We start from the raw sequence: 20173 nt of genomic DNA, 5'->3' as shown, positions 1-20173 counted from the left end.
CTATACTATTACTACTACTACTGCTACTACTACTACTACTAAAAATAGTAATGCAACATTAATAGTGCATGAGTTCAACTTTAAGGTCCTTCCAATCCAAACCTTTCCATGATTTTAGGGCAAGAAATCTTTTAATAATCCTCTTCTGTTCCCAATATTTATTCTTACACTCTCATGCAATGGTAAAATGATTTTTTAAACTTCACAGCAGCTTTTGGAGCAGAATTGGAGTTAAGATCTCACTTTTGCTCTGCGGATTATTAAATGTATTTTGATCTTCCAGTGGAAATCTGAGATTTCCTGACTGGATAAAGTGCACATGGAATTGCAGTTTCCAGGTGTTTTATTTCCCTGCAGGGGTGTTGCAGCTGCATTCATTAAAAAGTGCTTCTGCCTTAATAAATTGGGTGAAAAAAATGCAATTACCATGTCAAGCCATAAACAGCCAGAGGAGATAGCAGAGCTCTGATACTCAAACCAAGGAAAAAAAATTGAATAAATTAATTCTAAATTATATTAACTTTACATGATATTTATATTTATTTTATAAATTTATTTTATAAAAGTGAAAATTTTATCCTATTGTCATCAACAGCCCAATAAAGACTCAGACACCAAAACCCTTTAAATTTGACTTTTTTATTTCATTGCAGAAGAAAATCCAACGTGGGCCTCATTACGTTATGCATCTTTAATTATAAAAATAAGCAAAGAAAATAACTTGCCTCTCTCTCCTCGCTATGATATGTTTCAAATAACCTTTATATGAACACACGGAGCTTTACAAACGTCATGGAAACAATAAATAAGGACATATACCAGATATGCTCACTGTTTATTCCAGTACTCAGCAAAAAAAACCAAAACCCAAAACCCCCCCCAAAAAACCCCCAAACTCTCTCCCTTTTCCCTTTCCTAGGTCTCTTTAAATTATAAATACAAATAATGCAAATTCCAAATGGCACAAAAACGTCTAAAGTGCAAACAAACACGAGACTCATGCAAACCTTCCCAGAGAAGCCCCTCCCCGCCCCGAGAGAAAAAAAATCCTTTTGTGACACCAAAACCACGAAGCAGAGATGAACTCCAGGGTGAAATTGCTGGACTTGGTCGTGGGGGTCATTCCCCACCCCGAGGGATCTCTCACCCCGAATCCAAACCTTTCCCTCATTCCTGAGGGATGGGCAGAGCTCCCAAATCCCCTCAGAAGAGATCCCAAATTTCCCTCCTGAGGGATGGGGACAGCTGGGAGTGTCCAGGTCGCGTGAGGGATCCCAAATTCCTCCCTGCTCCAGCACAGGGACAAAAGCGGCCTCAAAGCAGCTCAAAAATTGGGAATTGTGGTTTTTTTGGGACAGGGATGGCACTGGGGGAGCTCCCTGGGGTATTTCCAGGGATGATCCCCTGGACCACCACAGCAAACCCCACCAGGGGCAATCATCTCCCCGCTCTTCTTCCCACCCACATTCAGCAAGGTTGGAATTACTGCTGGAAAGGGAAATTTCATTCTGCACCCCAAAAAAAGATGGGACTGGGAGGCCCAAGGCTCCTCCCCGGCCCCAAATCTGCTCCAGGCACCTTTATGGGGTTGCAGAGCAATGGGTGGGTGGAGAAGCCACTTTCCATATCCCTGCCCAGGTGTCCTTGGAAAGCTCCCGGGAGCTTTGGGGTCCCACAGTGGGAGCTCTGGAGCACTCCCAGGTGGGGCTGGAGCGCTGCCCCGAGGCAGGGAAAGACTTTTTGTGACCAATTCCCAAATAAAAGCACGGACTGGAGGCACAAACCCCAGCAGAATTCCCTGGCTCCCAACAGCTGCAGGGTGGGGAGTCAGGGATGCGCTCCTGGGATCAATTCCTAAATATAATCCCAATTTTAGGGTTGGGATATTCCAGAAGCTTTTGGTTTTCACCTCTCAGAACTTCTTTGTGTTGGCCTCTCAATCCCTGCCTGATTCAGGAACTTTGCATCTTCCTTGCCCTGCACGGCTCTGTTCAGAGTATCCCAAAAAAAATTACAAATTCCAACCCTCCACCAATATCAGCAATTATTTTTTTGCTGCTTCCAATTCTCTGCCAACACTTCTACATTTCGTGAAGACAGCGACATCTGAAACGCTGCCACTGCATCTGGTTTTGATATTTTAGCAGCAAGTTCTGGTTTAAAGGCTTTGTGGTTTCCCAAACAACACAAAAAATAAAATAATATTGCTTCAGGTTTCCAGAAGAAAAAAAGAGATCCCTCCTTTATCAGCTCTCCAACGCTCTGAGGCAGAGTCTCCCACGCTGCAGGGACTCCGAGGCTTGGATTTGGGATTGGCCTGGTGGATCCCACACCACAAAAGGGCCTTTGGTGGATCCCACACCACAAGGGGCAATGGGTGGGTCCCGCACCACAAAGGGAATTGGGTGGACAAAACATCACAGAGGACATTTGGTGGATCCCAATCCACAAAGGACATTTGGTGGGTCCCAATCCACAAAGGACACTTGGTGGATCCCACATCACAGAGGGCATTGGGTGGATCCCACACCACAAAGGATATTTGGTGGATCCCACACCACAGAGGGCACTGGGTAGGTCCCACACCACAAAGGGCATTTGGTGGATCCCAATCCACAAAGGACATTTGGTGGATCCCAATCCACAAAGGACATTTGGTGGGTCCCACACCACAAAGGACACTTGGTGGATCCCACACCACAAAGGGCATTGGGTGGACAACACATCACAGAGGACATTTGGTGGATCCCAATCCACAAAGGACATTTGGTGGGTCCCAATCCACAAAGGACACTTGGTGGATCCCACATCACAGAGGGCATTGGGTGGATCCCACACCACAAAGGATATTTGGTGGGTCCCACACTACAAAGGGCCTCTGGTGGGTCCCACACCACAAAGGGCCTTTGGTGGATTCCACACCACAAAGGGAATTGGGTGGACAACACATCACAGAGGACATTTGGTGGGTCCCACACCACAAAGGGCATTTGGTGGATCCCAATCCACAAAGGGCATTTGATGGATCCCACACCACAAAGGGCATTGGGTGGGTCCCACACCACAAAGGGCATTTGGGTGGATCCCACACCACAAAGGACACTTGGTGGGTCCCACACCACAAAGGGCCTCTGCCTCTGATCCCACCACAAAGGGCATTGTGTGGATCCAAAGGGCATTTTTGGGCTCACCAGGGCCTGGCTGTGCCGTGGAGCAGCTTTGGGGCCTCCAGCTCTGCTCCTCTTCCCAGAGCCCGCTGAGGAGGAGGAGGAGGGTGGAGGAAGGGCAGATCCCAGAGCATTCATTGTGTCCTCAGCTCTCCTGCTGGAGCTTGAGAGAATTACAGATTTTCCCTGCCTTGCCCCAGAAATCCTGAGGGGAATTTTGCCCCGTGAGATTCCCAAAGGATCTGACAATTCCAGAATTCCCAGCAGCTCTGCCCTGGCTCTAAGTGCATTTCCTGGCAGCCCAGTGGGGACAGGACTGACCAGCCTGAACTTGGGTTTTTAATGGATTTTGCCTCAATTTCAGCTCTGAAAGTCTGTTCCTGGTCCTGCGATTCCCATTCTAAACCTTCCCCCTCTTCCTTTCTTAAAAGGCCACAGAGTGGAATGTGAATTCCTGACTATGACAGAGGTGCTGCTTCCAGGAAAAAGAAAGCAATAATAATAATAATAACAACAATAATAACAATAATAATAATAATAATAAAAGAAAGAGCTGACTTACAAAACTCAGTTTAGGCAATAAAGTTATTCTGTTCTGCTCCTTTGGAGCAGACTCTGGTGGAGTTTATGTACAGTACAGACAGATTTTAGCACTATTTATACCACAGTTAGAGCAAGGCCTTTAATACTCTAATCTTAAGACAGGCTTTGTTTCTGTTAGGCTTGGTTTAAAGCTTCAGGCAGTTAAATACAGTACAGAGATGTGAGCTTTGAAATACAACACACGATTATGGGACCTCCTGACCAGCTGCAGCCACAACCTCTTTCCATGGTGGAACACGTCCCTCTCCTGCTTTTGGGCTTTGTGGGGTGGTTTGAGCTCATTTTGCACCGTGGTGCCAGCTCCTGGTGATTAAACCACGCAGCGAGTTTGGTAAATCCCGACTTAAACATATTCACAGGAAGGAATCAGGGATGAGGGTGACACTACAGGACCAGGAACGTGACATCCATGCTCGTCCATGGCCAGCACAGATTCATGACATGAATCCCACTGATGTTTTTAGGATTTGTGAGAGCTTTTAGGATGTGTGAGAGTTTTTAGTGCATTTTTCATCACCTGCAGGAGAGGAGCGGCTCCTCCCCTCAGTGCCGAACCTCCAGGCCTGGCTGGTGTCAGCACAACAGCTTGGGACAAACTCAGCCTCCAAACCTTGGGAGTTTGGTGCCTGAAGGCCCAACCACTATAGGGATCTACTAAAGACTAAGATTTTTTGGGACAACAGATTTTTGTGTGGGGAAGAGAAGAGACAGAGCCGTCTGGCTGGCGGGAAAGCCGCGACACCGAACACAGACCCATGCACAAGTGTTGTTGGAGAGGAACAGAGAAGATGAACAAACGAAACGAGCCCTAAGGAACTAAACCCAGCTCCTGGGGGTCACAACACCTACAGTCTGCTGGCTTTGGGTGCAGCACTCCTAGAGCAGAGCCCTCAGCTTTGGTCGTGCTCGGCCTGCCCGGCCCGGTCAGGCGCGCTCGGCGGAGCCGCGCTTGGCGTGGGCGGCTGTGGAGCCCTCACCTCGCAGGTTCCTGAGCAGCAGCTTCAGCTTCTGGGGCTCCGAGAGCCTCCTGCGCAGCAGCTCGGAGCGGGGGTGGCCCTGGGCGCAGTGGTCGCTCTGCAGCAGGTGGAACAGGCTGGCCATGTTGGGGCCCAGCTTCTCCATCAGGCTCTCCTTGATGGTGCTCACCGTGTCCTCGTCGCACTCCAGCAGGCTCCGAACCAGCTTGTTGTAATACCTGCAGGACAAGGACCTGGTTAGCCCACGGTGTCACCCTGTAGCAGGCTCTGGGCTTGCTAGGGCCTCATGGAGAGTCGAAGCTTAAAGATAGGAAATGCCAAGTCATGGTGAAATAGTGTAGCCATGGAATTTTCTGAAAAATCCTTTCCTTAGAATTTTTCCTCCTGAGAAGCTGAGAAGCCTCAGGAACAAAATGTAAACATTGATTATCTGCTGCTGTGGAATGCAACAGGTCATCTGTGATTGGTCTCATGTGGTTGTTTCTAATTAATGGCCAATCACAGTCACCTGGCTCGGGCTCTCTGTCTGACACAAAAGCCTTTGTTATCATTTCTTCTTTTTCTATTCTTAGCCAGCCTTCTGATAAAATCCTTTCTTCTATTATTTTAGTATAGCTTTAATATAATATATATAATAAAATAATAAATCAAGCCTTATGAAACATGGAGTCAGATCCTCGTCACAAAAGAGCAAGAAGCCCCTCTCTTCCATCTTTCAGACCCCTGCTTATCTCTGTGTAACCCCATAGGTCACTTTCCCTTAACTCCTGCTACTGGACAATTCTGGATCCCCCTATACCCTATATAAAGGGTTGTTTTAGCCCATTCTGGTCAGAAGAGCTGTCCCTGGAACCCTTCACAGATCCCCAGTAAAGACATTGCTGTGGAACTCCAGAGCTGCCTTCTCCTCTCTCATGTCTGCATTCTCGGCCTTCATCAGCACCTTAGCAAGCAAAGAGCTGAAATCATGAGAGAGCTGACAAATCCCTAAAGAGCTGATATCCCTTAAGCTCGCTAAGGTTGCCTGGGGCTGAGAGCAGCCTGGGTACTCAGACACTCTGTCCCCAAAAGAGGACTGAATTATCCAGTGCTGCCTGCTTGGGGGTGAACCAGCCCAGCAGGAAATCGGGATATCACCCAGCCAGGTGAAAAAACTGCAAAAATCAGGGTTTTTAACTCAGCCAGAGTGTGTTTGGAACTGATTTCTGACGGTGTTGTGGCAGAATTTTTAAGGTTGGGAAAGGACCATGGAGATCTATTTCCTATCACAGAAAACTCTCTTGTACATGGAGGTATTTTTTTCTTGTCTATCCAGAAAATGGCAACATTGGGAAGGCAAAATTATACTGGGGGGAGTAAAAATGGAACTTGTGTAGCAAATTTTGGGGGGGAAATTGGAACCTTTCAAAGAGGATTTCTGGGAGAGGAGCAGGCAGCTCTGTGGAGGCCCAGGTTAAACTGATAGACGGGGCAGATCAGCGGAAAGAAAAAGTCTTTTCTTTTCATGTCCTGCTTTAGAAAGGGACATGGGGACACTTGGGCAGCGCTGGTTGTGCTCCTCTGAGAGGACCCATCCCTGGAGCCTCTCCCAAGGCACAGGAGCTCCTCCCCAGCCCAGCAGAGGATATTGTGACAAATTGAGGAACAAAAGCAGCAGGATTTCCCAGCTCTGAGGGGAGGCTGAGGGCTCCCAGGGCCCCCACTCCACACCCTGGGCATGGAGGTGCTGTGCCCCTGGCACAGGGGAGGAACACCATGGCCAAAATTCTGATTTAATTGCTCTAAACCAGCAACTGCCCCAGCTCTGGGAGGGGAGGGGTGAGCACCGCGGGTTTGGAGTGGTCCTGGTGGATCGGGAAGGTAAAACAAGGAGCTGAGAGATCAGGAATGGGTTAAAGGCTGTGATTTACTCTCTGCTCAACACCAGAGCTCCTGGAGCTTTGGGAAGGGAAATAATTGATGTTGGCAGCAACAGATCCTGCCGGGATCCCAGCCTGGCCTGGCCTCTGAGCCACGACTGCTCCATCCCTGTGGCACCATTCCCTCCGTCCCTCCTGTCCCTTTCCCTGCACAGCCCTCACAAGGACCAGAAGGGGGAGGAGCAGGCCAGCTCAAGCCTGGCAGATTCCTGGGGACAGATCTTTAGCACACACAATCCACTGTCACTTCCATTCCCTTTGTCCCTCTCGTCCCTTTCCCTTACAAGGGCCAGAGGGAGGAGCAGCCCAGCCCAAGCCTGGCAGATCCCTGGATTCCCTGGGGACAGGTCCTTGGGACAATCCACGGTCACTTCCAGCCCCAGTGAGGCTTCCCCTGCCTCCTCTCCAGCTGCACCTTCCGCTCCCAGCAGCGCTGGGCACAAATTCCTTGTCCAAGGAGCAGCCAGGTGTGGTGGCAGAGAAAGAAAGAAAGAAAAAGAAAGAAAAGAAAAGAAAAGAAAAGAAAAGAAAAGAAAAGAAAAGAAAAGAAAAGAAAAGAAAAGAAAAGAAAAGAAAAGAAAAGAAAAGAAAAGAAAAGAAAAGAAAAGAAAAGAAAAGAAAGAAGTTTTCCCAGAATCAGCCTGGGAAGGTTTGAGGAGCTGTAGATAAAAAGTGATATCCAATAATTAAAAACAACCTGCAGGTGTTGTTTCTCTAGTATCTGTTTTCTTGTTATTCTCATAAGATTGTTCATAGATGGGTGTATAATCATTTATATGTTATAAACATCAGATTGTTTACAAATGGGTGTATAGCCATTTATATTTTATGTTATAAACCATTTATAGCAATCATAAGATTGTTATAAATGGTTTATAAATTGTTCATTAGCCAATAGTGATGGTGTTTTAGTTAGAGGACCAATCAGGTCCACCTGTAGTGAACTAGGGTATAAAAAGCAATGGGTTTCTCAATAAATAGAATTAACTTTCTGTGAATGCCTTGGGAGTCCAGGTCACTAAAACTGAATTAACTTTCTGTGAATGCCTTGGGAGTCCAGGTCACTAAAACTGAATTAACTTTCTGTGAATGCCTTGGGAGTCCAGGTCACTTTTTCCCCAGGCCTGACTCACACACTGACAGCACAGGGGTGCTGCTGTGCATTCCCAACCCTGCTGAGAATTCCCCCAAGGAATGTTCCCCCAGGATTAGGGCTGGGAGAGCTCCTGGCACCTCCCTGTGCCAGGGAACATCTTCCCAGGGAGACAGAGCTGGGAAAAAGGGCAGCAGGCCCACACTCGCCGGGATTTCTGCCTGAAAGGAACTTATTTTAAGCACTTTAAGGTCACGCTGACATTTTTCCACAGGAGCAGAGAGGAGAACAACCTGCAGGTGGAGGAGGGGAAGGAAGAGGGAAATGAGAGTTCCCATTGAAAATCCTTTCCCAACTCTCAGCCCCGGGGAGGTCAGGTGAGGTCAGAGCTGCACAAAGGGATCAGGCTCTGGCTCGCTCTGAGCGGGGCTGGGAGGGTTTGGAGTGGAGATGAGCAAAGCTGAGCCAGCCACAAACCCGGCTTAAACCAGGGCCAGACACAGAGCCCATCCAGCGCCGCGGTTTCCACGCCGGGACACCTTCCAGAGCTGGGCTGTGAGCAGAGGTTCCCCTGCCCCAGCTGGGGTGGCAGCAGGATGCAATGACCTTTAAGGACTTCCCCTGGGGCCGGGCCAAGTGGCACATTCTGATCCCGGGCTGGGAAAGCAGGATGCTCCCGAGCCCTCAGCCTCCCCTCAGAGCTGGGAAATCCTGCTGCTTTTGTTCCTCAGCGTGTCACAATATCCTCTGCGGGGCTGGGGAGGAGCTCCTGGGCCTCGGGAGAGGCTCCAGGGCTTGGTCCTCTCAGAGGAGCACAACCAGCGCTGCCCAAGTGTCCCCATGTCCCCTTCCAAAGCAGGACATGGAAAGAAAAGGTTTTTTCTTTCTGCTGAGCTGCCCAGCCCATCAGTTTGACCTGGGACTCCACAGAGCTGCCTGCTCCTCTCCCAGTCCTCCAGAAATCCTCTTTGAAAGGTTCCAATTTCCCCCCCAAATCTGCTCCACAAGTTCCATTTTTACTCCCCCAGTATAATTTTGCCTTCCCAATGTTGCCATTTTCTGGATAGACAAGAAAAAAATTATCTACAAGAGAGTTTTCTGTGATAGGAAATGGATCTCCATGATCCTTGTGGGTCCCTCCCAGCTCTGGATATTCTGGGATTCTCTGAATAAATTCATGCTGCTTGATGTAACATGAAATGTATTCATCACCTGCACACCTGTCCTGGGACAGGTCTGGAGGTTTGGGCTGCTCCTGGACCCAGCCAAGGCCATCCCAGAGGAGCTGAGGACAGGACCCAGTGCTCTGTTTGCACTCCAGTTCTGGGGTCATTTACTCCAACCTCTCCAAAAGGTCCCTTTTATCCCAATCACAAGACTCAGCACTGATTGTTCCAGGACAGGGAGCAAGAAATCCCTGCCCTGCAGTGTGACTGCAGCAGCCCTGAGGCTCCCTGTGTCCCTTGTCCTTGGAGGATGGGGACAGGGCAGTGCTGCCCAGGGGAAGGTGCCAGGTGTGACATTGCCATCCCTGCAGGGACAGGGCAGGGTTGCCCAGGGGAGGGTGCCTGGTGTGACATTGCCATCCCTGCAGGGACAGGGACTGGGCAGTGCTGCCCAGGGGAAGGTGCCAGGTGTGACATTGCCATCCCTGCAGGGACAGGGGACAAGGCAGTGCTGCTCAGGGGAGGGTGCCAGGCAGCAGAGTGACATTCCCACAGGGACAGGGGACAGCTCCAAGGCATCACAGGCTGTCCCCACGTTTGACAATGCCAGTGCCCCCACAAAAATCTGTTCTCCCTGGCGTCTGCTGTGAGATGTGACCAGACACGGAGCAAAGCAGGAGCTCTGACCTCCTCAACCCAGCAGAACCAAGAGAAAGTTCCCCTGGCATTTCTCTGCTTTTAACCCCTCTGTTCTCAGAGGTGTATCCATGGTCTCAGTGGCCACACCCAGTGCCAATATTCCAATTTCAGCTCTGATTGGTTTGACCACAAACTCCAAAAAAACCTCACTTCCTTTTCAGACCAGGGCACCAGAGATGAGGAACATGGGGTTGGCACAGGGGGGTCATACAGGACCAGGGGTGCTGGCTCCTTGTGGTGTCACATTTTAGTTAAATGTTGTGCTCTGTCTCACCCCTCGTTATTCCAAGCCCGTGATCCTCCCCTGAAGTATCATGGATCTGTAATCCCCTTGGCCCAAGTCTGATTCTGCGGCCACTTTGAATCTCCCTCTTAAGCTGTAAGGGGGAAATCACAGATTCTCTTTTGGCACTTGTTTCTCTTAATCTTTTCTCCCTAACAAAAAAAGGGTGAATTGTGGTGTCACATTTTAGATAAATGGTGTGCTCTGTCTCACCCCTCGAAAATGTAGGGTTTAATCCAAGCCTGTGATCCTCCCCTGGAATATCATGGATCTGAAATCCCACTGGCCCCAGGCTTACTTGCACCCACTTTGAATCTCCCTGTTCAGCTTTGAGGGGAGACCAGAGATTGCTCTTGGTCCTTCTCTCCCTCCCTTCTCCCTCAGAAACCATGCTGCTCCCGAGGGTGGGACCCCCAATAATTAGCCCCCTCAGTAATTAGCACCCCCAGAATCCACGTGGAGTCTCCTTGCCTGCCTCCTGCAAGGGAACGCACAGTTTAGGGCACTCCCCAGGGACCACAAACAAAGAGCAACAGCTCTTTTCATTTCCCTGGGCTTTGCAGCAGTGTGGTGACCTGGAGGACAAGAATCCTGGAGGACAAGGATTCTGGAGGACAAGGATCCTGGAGGACAAGGATTCTGGAGGACAAGGATTTTGGAGGACAAGCATTCATTTCCCAGTGCCATATGAGCCCCAGGAAGGGCATGGCTGTGAACACCTTTAAGTTGTGATTTACCAAACTCTCTGCACGGTTTGGCCACCTGGAGCTGGCACCACGGTGCAAAGTGAGCTCAAACCACCCCACAGACCCCCAAAGCAGGAGAGGGACGTGTGCCACCATGGAAAGAGGCCGTGGCTGGAGCTGGGTATGAGATCCCATCATCAGGAGAAGGGAATGATGGAAATGGATGGAGAAGGCCAGGCTGGACAGGGCTTGGAGCAATCGGGGACAGGGGAAAGTGTCCCTGTGCTTGGAGGGGTGGGATGAGATGGGGTTTAAGGTCCCTTCCCACCCAAACCATTCCATGATTCCCTGAGCAGCTCAATGTGCCACACACGCCGAATTAATCCACCTGATTGGGATCATTGACCATTACAGAACACCCAAACAAACAAACAAAAAAATTAAATTAACATTTAAACAAGCTCCAGGCTTTGGAGTAAGGGACGTCTGGATAATTTTATGGTTCTCCTCTGGGAATTCTTTTAAATGTATTTCCCCAAAGGAAAAATAAATGGATTTCCCCAAAGGAGAAATAAATATATTTCCCAAAAGGAGAAATAAATGTGTTTGCCCAGAAAGGGAAATATGTGTATTTCCCAAAATGTAAAACAAGCAAAAAGGGAAATAAATATGTTTTCAAAAAGGGAAATAAATGTATTTGCCCAAAAAGGGAAATATGTATATTTCCCAAAATGTAAAACAAGTGTGTTTTCCCAAAAAGGAAAATAAAGAAATTTTCTCAAAAAGTGAAATAAATATATTTTCTCAGAATGGGAAATAAAGGTATTTGCCCAAAAAGGGACAGACATGTATTTTCCAAATTGAAAAGCAAGTGTGTTTTCCCAAAAAGGAAAATAAATTAATTTCCCACAAAAGGGAAATAAATGTGTTTCCCAAAAAGGAAAATAAAGGAATTTTCCCATAAAGGGGAAATAAATGTATTTTCCCAGAATGGGAAATAAATATTTTTTCCCAGAAAGGGAAATGTGTGTATTTCCCAACATGAACAAGTGTATTTTCCCAAAAAGGAAAACAAAGGCATTTTCTCAAAAGGGGAAATAAATGTATTTCCCAAAATCAACGACAAGTGCATTTTCCCATAAAGGAAAATGAATGAATTTTCCCAGAAAGGGAAGTAAATGTATTTTCCCAGAATGGGAAATAAATATATTTGCCCAGAAAGGGACAGACATGTATTTCCCAAAATGAACAGCAAGTGTATTTTCCCAGAAAGGGAAATTAATGTGTTTCCCAAAAAGGAAAATAAAGGAATTTTCCCAAAAGGGGAAATAAATTTATTTTCCCAAAAGGGGAAATAAATGTATTTTCCCTGAAATGGAAATTTGTGCATTTCCCAAAATGAGCAACAAGTGTGTTTTCCCACAAAGGAAAACAAGGAATTTTCCCAAAAGGAGAAATAAATGCATTTCCCAAAATGAGCAACAAGTGTGTTTTTCCACAAAGGAAAACAAGGAATTTTCCCAAAAGGGGAAATAAACGCATTTCCCAAAATGAACAACAAGTGTGTTTTCCCCAAAAGGGAAATGTATTTTCCCCAGAAGGGGAAATCAATGTATTTCCCCAGAAGAGCACGGAGAACGCTGCTGAAGCTGAGCAGGGTGTGCAGAGGCGGGGAGCTTTCCTGGCTGGGGTGTCCCAGGCCCTGCACAGCTTTGTCCCCCGTGGTCCCTGCCCCTCACCTCCCCTCCGTCTCCCAGCATTTCCCCGTTCCCTACCGGTTGGAGAAGTGGTTTGGGAGCTGCACCACCTCGGTGATGGCCTCGGGGTTGCGGCGGGCGATGCCGCACAGGTCCAGCTTGCTGTAGCACTCCTCCTGCACCTCCGAGATCATCCTCTGGAACGTGGAGCACCTGCGGATGGCCAGGAACACCTTGGAGGTCACCCCGTTGGCGATGCACTTCAGGCTCTCCTTCACGAACGCCTTTCCCTGCACGCGGAAGGAAAACCAACTTCAGCTGAATTCCAGGGAGTCTGGAATAAATTCCAGGGATAAGAACGAGAGCAGGGTCCCGGTGCTAAAGTGATTTCAGCTTTTATTATGAAAAAAGAAAGGCCTAAAGCAAGGGGGCCTGTGGGAATGGGGATGGGGCTGGGAATGGGGATAGGGATGGGAATGGGGTTGGGAATGGGAATGAGAAGGGGAATGGGGATAGGGATGGGAATGGGAATGGGGATGGGGCTGGGAATGGGGAATGGGAATGGGGAATAGAAGTGGGAATGGGGATGGGAATTGGATGAGAAGGGGAATGGGAATGGGGTTGGGAATGGGAATGAGAAGAAGAATGGGAATGGGAATGGGGCTAGGAATGGGATGAGAAGGGGAATGGGAATGGCAATGGGGCTGGGAATGGGGCAGGGGATGAGAATTGGGCAGGGAATGGGGCTGGGAATGGGAATGAGAAGGGGAATGGGAATGGCAATGGGGCTGGGAATGGGGCAGGGGATGAGAATTGGGCAGGGAATGGGGCTGGGAATGGGAATGAGAAGGGGAATGGGGCAGGAAATGGGGCAGGAAATGGGGCAGGAGTGTTCCCGTCGAGGATCCTGCAGCGCCAGCTCTGGGGCTCCTTGAGCAGCCCCAGATGGAGCAGCACAAATTCAGTGGGTCAGAAACCCCTTTTTATCCTGTTTTTTGTCCCTTTGGATTGGTTTCTGTTTGGATCCTTCATTTGCATGAAGGTTTTAGGCCTTGATTGGCCATTCCAGCTCTGTCCAGCCTGGCTCGTGGTGCATTTACTGAGGTGTGTTATGGTACCTTGAGTACCGGATTTCCTACAACTGCCCTTTGACCCCCTTTTACAATAGAATAACCAAACTAACTGCACATGCTTAACGATCCATCAACTATTTTGCAGCAGTTTCTAAATTATTTTTAACAGAATCCAAAGGAAGGAGAAGTGTTGTGGATACTACACCGGGCCTGGCTGTGCTAATTACCCTCCTGCAATCAAGGCAGGGAATGGGATTTGAATGTTCCCGATTACTGCAGGGTTGTCACTCTCAGCAGTTGGGATGCTCTGAACTCCCATTCCCAAAGGATTTAGGCATTGGGAATCTTCAGCCTGGAAGTTCGAGGACCAGAGATGGAGCAGCTCTGCCCCACAGATCAACATCAATTTAATGCCAGCAGTTCAACACTCCTAGTTCAGACCTCAAGAGCCTTTATGAGCTTTTCAATCTGTCCTTGGGAGCACGGGGAACAAGGGGCTGTGTGGATTTTAGGAGGAAAGCACACAGGGAATGGGATTTTGGCAGAGCAGAGCTCTCCAATATTATCCCGTTTATTCTCCCTGCAATCCCAGTCCGGCCGTGCATTCCCAGACCCGAACGCTTCCAAGCCAAAGCCCAGCCCTGTGCCAGGTCACACAGTCAGGAGATTTATTTTGTTAGAAGAACATTTCTATTTCCTCCTGGAGAGGAAACCTCGCTCTCCACCCCTCGGAACCCTCCGTGCCAAGTCCTCACCCAGAGCGGGGAGCGGGTGGAAAAAGAGCCCTGGAGCCAGAACTGGGGCTGAGAGCAGCAGCAGGAAGGGCTGCAGGGAGGGGAGGGTTAATCCTGCCCAAAGCACGGCTTAAATTAAGGCAGGCACTGAGCAGAGCGCCTTGCACGTGCTTCAGAACCCGCAGGACTTGTCCGGGCCATGAAAAGGCGGCTCCCATTTATTCTCGGCCAGGTTTGATTCATTCCCGGCCGGGTTTGATTCTCGGTTGGGTTTGATTCTCGGCCGGGTTTGATTCATTCCCAGCCAGGTTTGATTCATTCCCGGCCAGGTTTGATTCTCGGTTGGGTTTGATTCTCGGCCGGGTTTGATTCATTCCCGGCCGGGTTTGATTCATTCCCGACCAGGTTTGATTCTCGGTTGGGTTTGATTCTTGGTTGGGTTTGATTCATTCCCGGCCGGGTTTGATTCTTGGTTGGGTTTGATTCATTCCCGGCCAGGTTTGATTCATTCCCGGCCAGGTTTGATTCTCGGCCGGGTTTGATTCTCGGCCGGGTTTGATTCATTCCCGGCCAGGTTTGATTCTCAGTTGGGTTTGATTCTCGGTTGGGTTTGATTCTCGGTTGGGTTTGATTCATTCCCGGCCGGGTTTGATTCTCAGTTGGGTTTGATTGTCAGCTGGGTTTGATTCATTCCCAGCCGGGTTTGATTCTCGGCCGGGTTTGATTCTCAGCCGGGTTTGATTCATTCCCGGCCAGGTTGGATTCCCGTGGTGCCCGGGCCGTACCTGAGTGTCGAATTTAGCAGCGCTGTAGAGGAAGGATTTGCAGATGTCGTACATCCCGTCCGTGTCGCACGTGGAGTTCTCCAGGCAGGCGAAGGCTCCGCAGCCCACCTGGAGGGCACTGTTCAGGCACCGAACCACCTCGGCTGCGACAGAGGGGCACAGGAACGTCAGCACATGGAGAGTGAGCTCTGCCAGCCCCAAAAATCCTGCCCAGCCCCCAAAAATCCTGCCCAACCCCAAAAGTCCTGCCCAGCCCCAAAAATCCTGCCCAGACCCAAAAATCCTGCTCAGGTCCAAAAATCCTGCTCAGGTCCAAAAATCCTGCCCAACCCCAAAAGTCCTGCTCAGCTCCAAAAATCGTGCCCAGCCCCCAAAATCGTGCCCAGCCCCAAAAGTCCTGCCCAACCCCAAAAGTCCTGCCCAGCCCCAAAAATCCTGCCCAGACCCAAAAATCCTGCTCAGGTCCAAAAGTCCTGCCCAGACCCAAAAATCCTGCCCAGTCCCTGGCCAAATCCTGCCCAGCCCCAAAAATCCTGCTCAGACCCAAAAATCCTGCTCAGGTCCAAAAGTCCTGCCCAGACCCAAAAATCCTGCTCAGGTCCAAAGAGCCTGCTCAGGTCCAAAAGTCCTGCCCAACCCCAAAAGTCCTGCCCAGCCCCAAAAATTGTGCCCAGCCCCAAAAATCCTGCTCAGGTCCAAAAATCCTGCCCAGACCCAAAAATCCTGCCCAACCCCAAAAATCCTGCCCAGCCCCCAAAATCCTGCCCAGACCCAAAAATCGTGCCCAGACCCAAAAGTCCTGCTCAGACCCAAAAGTCCTGCTCAGTCCCAAAAATCTTGCCCAGCCCCAAAAATCCTGCCCAGCCCCGGCCAAATCCTGCTCCAGCACCGTGACCAGGCTCAGAGCCTCTCTGAGACCCCAAAATCTGCCTGTGAGAAGAGATGGAGCAGCTGGAGAAGAGAAGGTTCTCCTGGAGAAGAGAAGGCTCCAGGGAGAGCTCAGAGCCCCTCCTGGTACAGAAAAGCAGATTATAAAAAAGAAAGAGAGAGAGAGAGAGAGTTTTTATATGCACAGTGCTAGAACGGCTGGGATTGGTTTTAAGCTAAAAGAGGAGAGATTTAGGTCAGGTATTAGGGAGAAAATCCATCCTTGGAGGGCAGCGAGGCCCTGGGACAGGGTGCCCAGAGAGGCTGAGGATTCCCCATCCCTGGAAGTGTCCCCAGGCCAGGTTGGAGCACCCAGGGATGGTGGAATGTGTCCCTGCCCATGGCTGGGGATGGAATGAGCTTTAAGGTCCCTTTCCAACCCAACCCATTTCAAGATTCCATAATTCTATAATTCCATGATTCTACAATCCCATGATTCCGTAATTCCATGATTCTACAATCCCGCGATTCTATAACTCCAGAATTCCACAATTCCACGATTCTCCAATACCATGATTCCGCAATTCCAGAATTCTACACTTCCATGATTCGGTAACTCCAGAATCCCACAATTCCAGAATTCTACACTTCCATGATTCGGTAACTCCAGAATCCCACAATTCCAGAATTCTACACTTCCATGATTCGGTAACTCCAGAATCCCACAATTTCCAGAATTCTACACTTCCATGCTTCTGTAATTCCAGGATTCTACAATCCCAGAATTCTCTGAGGACACGACCGGCGCCCCAAAGAACAGAAATTTCAGCTACCAAAGCCCTCGAGGGTCACACAAGGATTAGAAGAGGCAGCACCTCACACTCCTTGCTGAGATGGGGACCCAAATGCCCATCCCAACCTCATTCTCTCTTCAGGCATTCACATCTTTATCCCAATTCCCTCTGAAGCAGGAGCAGGGATGAGGATGGGCCGTGGAAAGCTCTGAGTGCTGAGAGCTCTTCCTTGGCTCATAAAAACCACTGGAAAAGGAGATGGGAGTGTTGGCAAATGCCAACAAGTTGGCAGGAAACTGCACTGATTGGGAGGCATTTGTGCTTTTCTAAAATGCTGAATTACCTAGAAAGAAGATTTGAGCTTGAGACTCAATTCTCAGCACCCAGAAGGACTCGACCCAGCAGCTTGGAGCTAAACTGCCCCGGGAGCTCGCAGGTACGGCCAAAAAGGGGAATTTCTGCTGAGATTCGGGAGGGGAAGGGGAATTCGGGCAGGGGAAGTTCAGGTAACGCCGCTCCGAGGATGATTAAACCCCGAGGCAGCGGCGCGGCTGAACGCGGGGGTGTCCGTGTCATCCCGGCGTTCTCAGAGCGCATCCAGGGCATTTTAACTATGAATCAGCAGAATTGCCACATGATTGCCCTGAAATTAGCCGGGATTAACCTTTCTGGGCGAGCCGAGCATCTGTCCCCTCCCCGTGAACGGGCAAGGCACGTTCGCCGCTCTGCGGCTCAGGTTACCAGACATTCCTGGGGGAGAAACGCGAGGCCGGGGTCCCCTGGAGTGGGAAAAGGGAGCCTTAGCTGCGACAGAACACACCTTAATAAACCCAACTTGCATCCTGGAGAGAATTCTTTACAACCGGGATTTTCCCCGAAAAAAAAAAAAAAAAAAAAGAGAAGAAATAATATTAAAAAAATCCCCCCAATTAAGCCCCGCTCGTGCTGACGTGCCTGAAGGGAGGAATATTCGGTAATTCATCCCCTCCCCGGTCCGCAGCCTCCCGTAATTAGCTTTCCACAGGTTCCCATCGGAACTTCGCTCGCAGGGCGCGCTCCGATTGTCTCGGGCGAGGGGAGACCCCACGTTCCTATAGCAACCAAATACAAAAGCGAACGGAGCAAACACCCCGCTCCAGCGCCGCCGAGCTAAAACAAGGCAGCTGCTAATGAGCCCCGAACCGGAGCGTTAATATCTTTGCAGTACGGTAGAGGCGGGTTTTTAATTCCCATTGTTCCAGACAATGTCTCCGAGTTATCTAAGCGGCAAAGTCCGCACATCCAAAGCAATTTTTTTTTTTTTTTTTTTTTTTTCTCTCTCCATTGTGGAAGCAAGTTTGGAAAATGTCCCCGGTGTATTTTTACAGCGGCAGCTGCCCGATAGCGATCGGTTTGTGACACTTTCTGCGTTCTGCATTCCTCCGAGGCTGCGCCTCTTTGAACACAGAGATGTTCCAGGACAATGGGGCAGTCCCAGCGCCGCGGATCCCACCAAGTTCCTAAAAAGCAAAGGTTTAACCCCAGAGCAGCGCTGCACCGGGGGAGGGACAGGGATGCATGCAAGCAGGAGAATAAAAATGATAAAAAGTGCGCGGAACTGCCTGGGGAGCTGCGGGAGGAGGGGAGAGCCCGGATCGCATCCTCGCTGCTCCGGGAGATTCCTGCTCCAGCCCTGGAAGGAACATTTCTGCTGCCAGCCGGTGAGTTTACAAGGGGAAGGAAAAGGGGGGAAAATGAAAAAGAAGCAGAAAAATCATCAGCAGAGAAATGTGGGGCGGCTGAGGGCAGCGGGGCTGCGGCGTTACCTGAGTTCTGCGCCGCCACCCGCGCTTTCCTGGGGCTCACAGAGTCATTCTGCTCGGCTTCGTGGGATGCGGATGCACTGATCAGCAGCAGCAGCAGCAAACCAGACTTTAGGAGCATTCTTTGACAAGTTTCCGCTAAGTGTGGGGTTGGCTTGGTTTGGTTTTTTTCCCTTTTTTTTTTTTTTTTTTTTTTTCTTTTTCTTCTTTGAGTGGTTGATTTTTTTTTTTAATTTTTTTTTTTTTTTTTTTTTTGGACGTGTGCGCCTCTCCTCTTGCACTCGGGCTTGAGCGAAGATGTGGAGCTGGAAGCGAGGGAGGGAAGGAAGGCGGGAGGATCCTGGCGAGGCCGGGGATGAGCGCAGGGATGTGCGGAGGATCCGGGTGGCCCCTCTGGCTGCTGCTCGCTGGGGGACCGCGAGCTGCGAGCGTTTTATAGCCGCCCTTATCGGTCCCCCCCGGGCTGCCGAGCCAATCGGTGGCGCTGGGCAGAGCCAGGGGAGGACTGGACTCATTCAAGCCCCGCAAAACTGCAACTTCACAGGAAGAATATTTTCCAGCCCATTAAAAGTACCTGCCAAAGAACAATGAGCGAAAAGTTCATCCTCGGAGGAGCGCTGGGAAAGGGAGGGGATGGAGGGGAGGGGGGGGGGGGGCGCTTCCTATGAATGGCGGAGCTCGAGGAAATGACAGCGCCGTCCTAAAGAGCCCCCACCCCAGCAGAAAATCACCTGCCCTGGAGGGAAAGCTGCTCCCATGCGTGCGAGGGGGTCCCGGGGCTGCGGAGGGGAAGGGGCGGCTCTGAGGGGCTCGGGAACGGGGATGGGGGCGGAGATGGGGCTGGCGGGGATTGTGCCCCGGCTCTGAGGATGGGGCTGGCGGGGATCCCCGACCCTGTCCCCGCTCTGGGGCTGGCGGGGACCCCCCTTTCCTGCCCCGGCTTTGACGATGGGCTCTGGGGATGGGGCTGGCGGGGATCCCCGCTCCTGCCCCGGCTTTGACGATGGGCTCTGGGGATGGGGCTGGCGGGGATCCCCGACCCTGCCCCGGCTCTGGGGATGGGAATGGGGCTGGCAGGGATTCCTCTCTCCTGCCGGGCTCTGGGGATGGGGATGGCAGCGATCCCTCCCTCCTGTCCCCGCTCTGAGGCTGGCAGGGATCTCTCACTCCTGCCCCGGCTTTGGGGATGGGACTGTCAGGGATCCCTCGCTCCTGCCCAGCTCTGGGGATGGGGCTGGGGGGGATCCCCGACCCTGTTCCCGCTCTGGGGATGGGGCTGTCAGGGATTTCTCGCCCCTGTCCCCAATCTGGGGCTGTCAGGGATCCCTCGCCCCCACCCCGGCTTTGGGGATGGCGGGGATCCCCCTTTCCTGCCCCGGCTCTGAGGATGAGAATGGGGCTGTCGGGGATCCCTCTCTCCTTCCCCGGCTCTGGGGATGGGGCTGTCAGGGATTTCTCGCCCCTGTCCCCAATCTGGGGCTGGCGGGGATCTCCCATTCCTGTCCCCGCTCTGGGGATGGATCTGGCGGGGATGCCCCGCTCCTGTCGCAGTTCTGGGGCTGTTCAGGGTTCCCTGCCCCGGCTCTCACCTCTCCCTGCCGCCCCAGCACGTGGGAGCCGCGGCGCTCAGCCCTGCGCTCACGTAGGCGCATGCAAATCCATCAAATAAATCAAATCAATCCCTGCCTGCCCCGAGCCTCGCCCAGCCCTCCTGCGCTCCCCTCACCTGCGCTGTTCCCCCCCACAAAATCACCCAGCCCACCCTTTGCCCGCGCCCCAAACCCCAATTTTCAGGTGTTTCGTGGTTTTTCTCGCCCTCCCCTCTCCC

At 50.8% G+C, this 20173-nt stretch overlaps 1 protein-coding gene across 1 annotated transcript; it reads right to left on the bottom strand.

The window, feature by feature from the left end:
- Positions 1-623: 623 nt before the first annotated feature.
- LOC134433763 (stanniocalcin-1) lies at positions 624-18510 on the bottom strand. Its single transcript, XM_063182474.1, has 4 exons — positions 18349-18510; positions 14883-15025; positions 12369-12580; positions 624-4965 (listed from the first exon to the last, which is right to left on the bottom strand). Exons 1-4 carry the CDS (start codon positions 18464-18466, stop codon positions 4695-4697), a joined length of 744 nt encoding a protein of 247 aa, XP_063038544.1. The 5' UTR covers positions 18467-18510; the 3' UTR covers positions 624-4694.
- Between the last annotated feature and the right edge of the window lie 1663 nt (positions 18511-20173).

Source organism: Melospiza melodia, unplaced genomic scaffold (assembly GCF_035770615.1).
Source record: "Melospiza melodia melodia isolate bMelMel2 unplaced genomic scaffold, bMelMel2.pri scaffold_248, whole genome shotgun sequence".
NCBI lineage: Eukaryota > Metazoa > Chordata > Aves > Passeriformes > Passerellidae > Melospiza > Melospiza melodia.
This window is presented reverse-complemented; position numbering and strand designations above follow the sequence as displayed.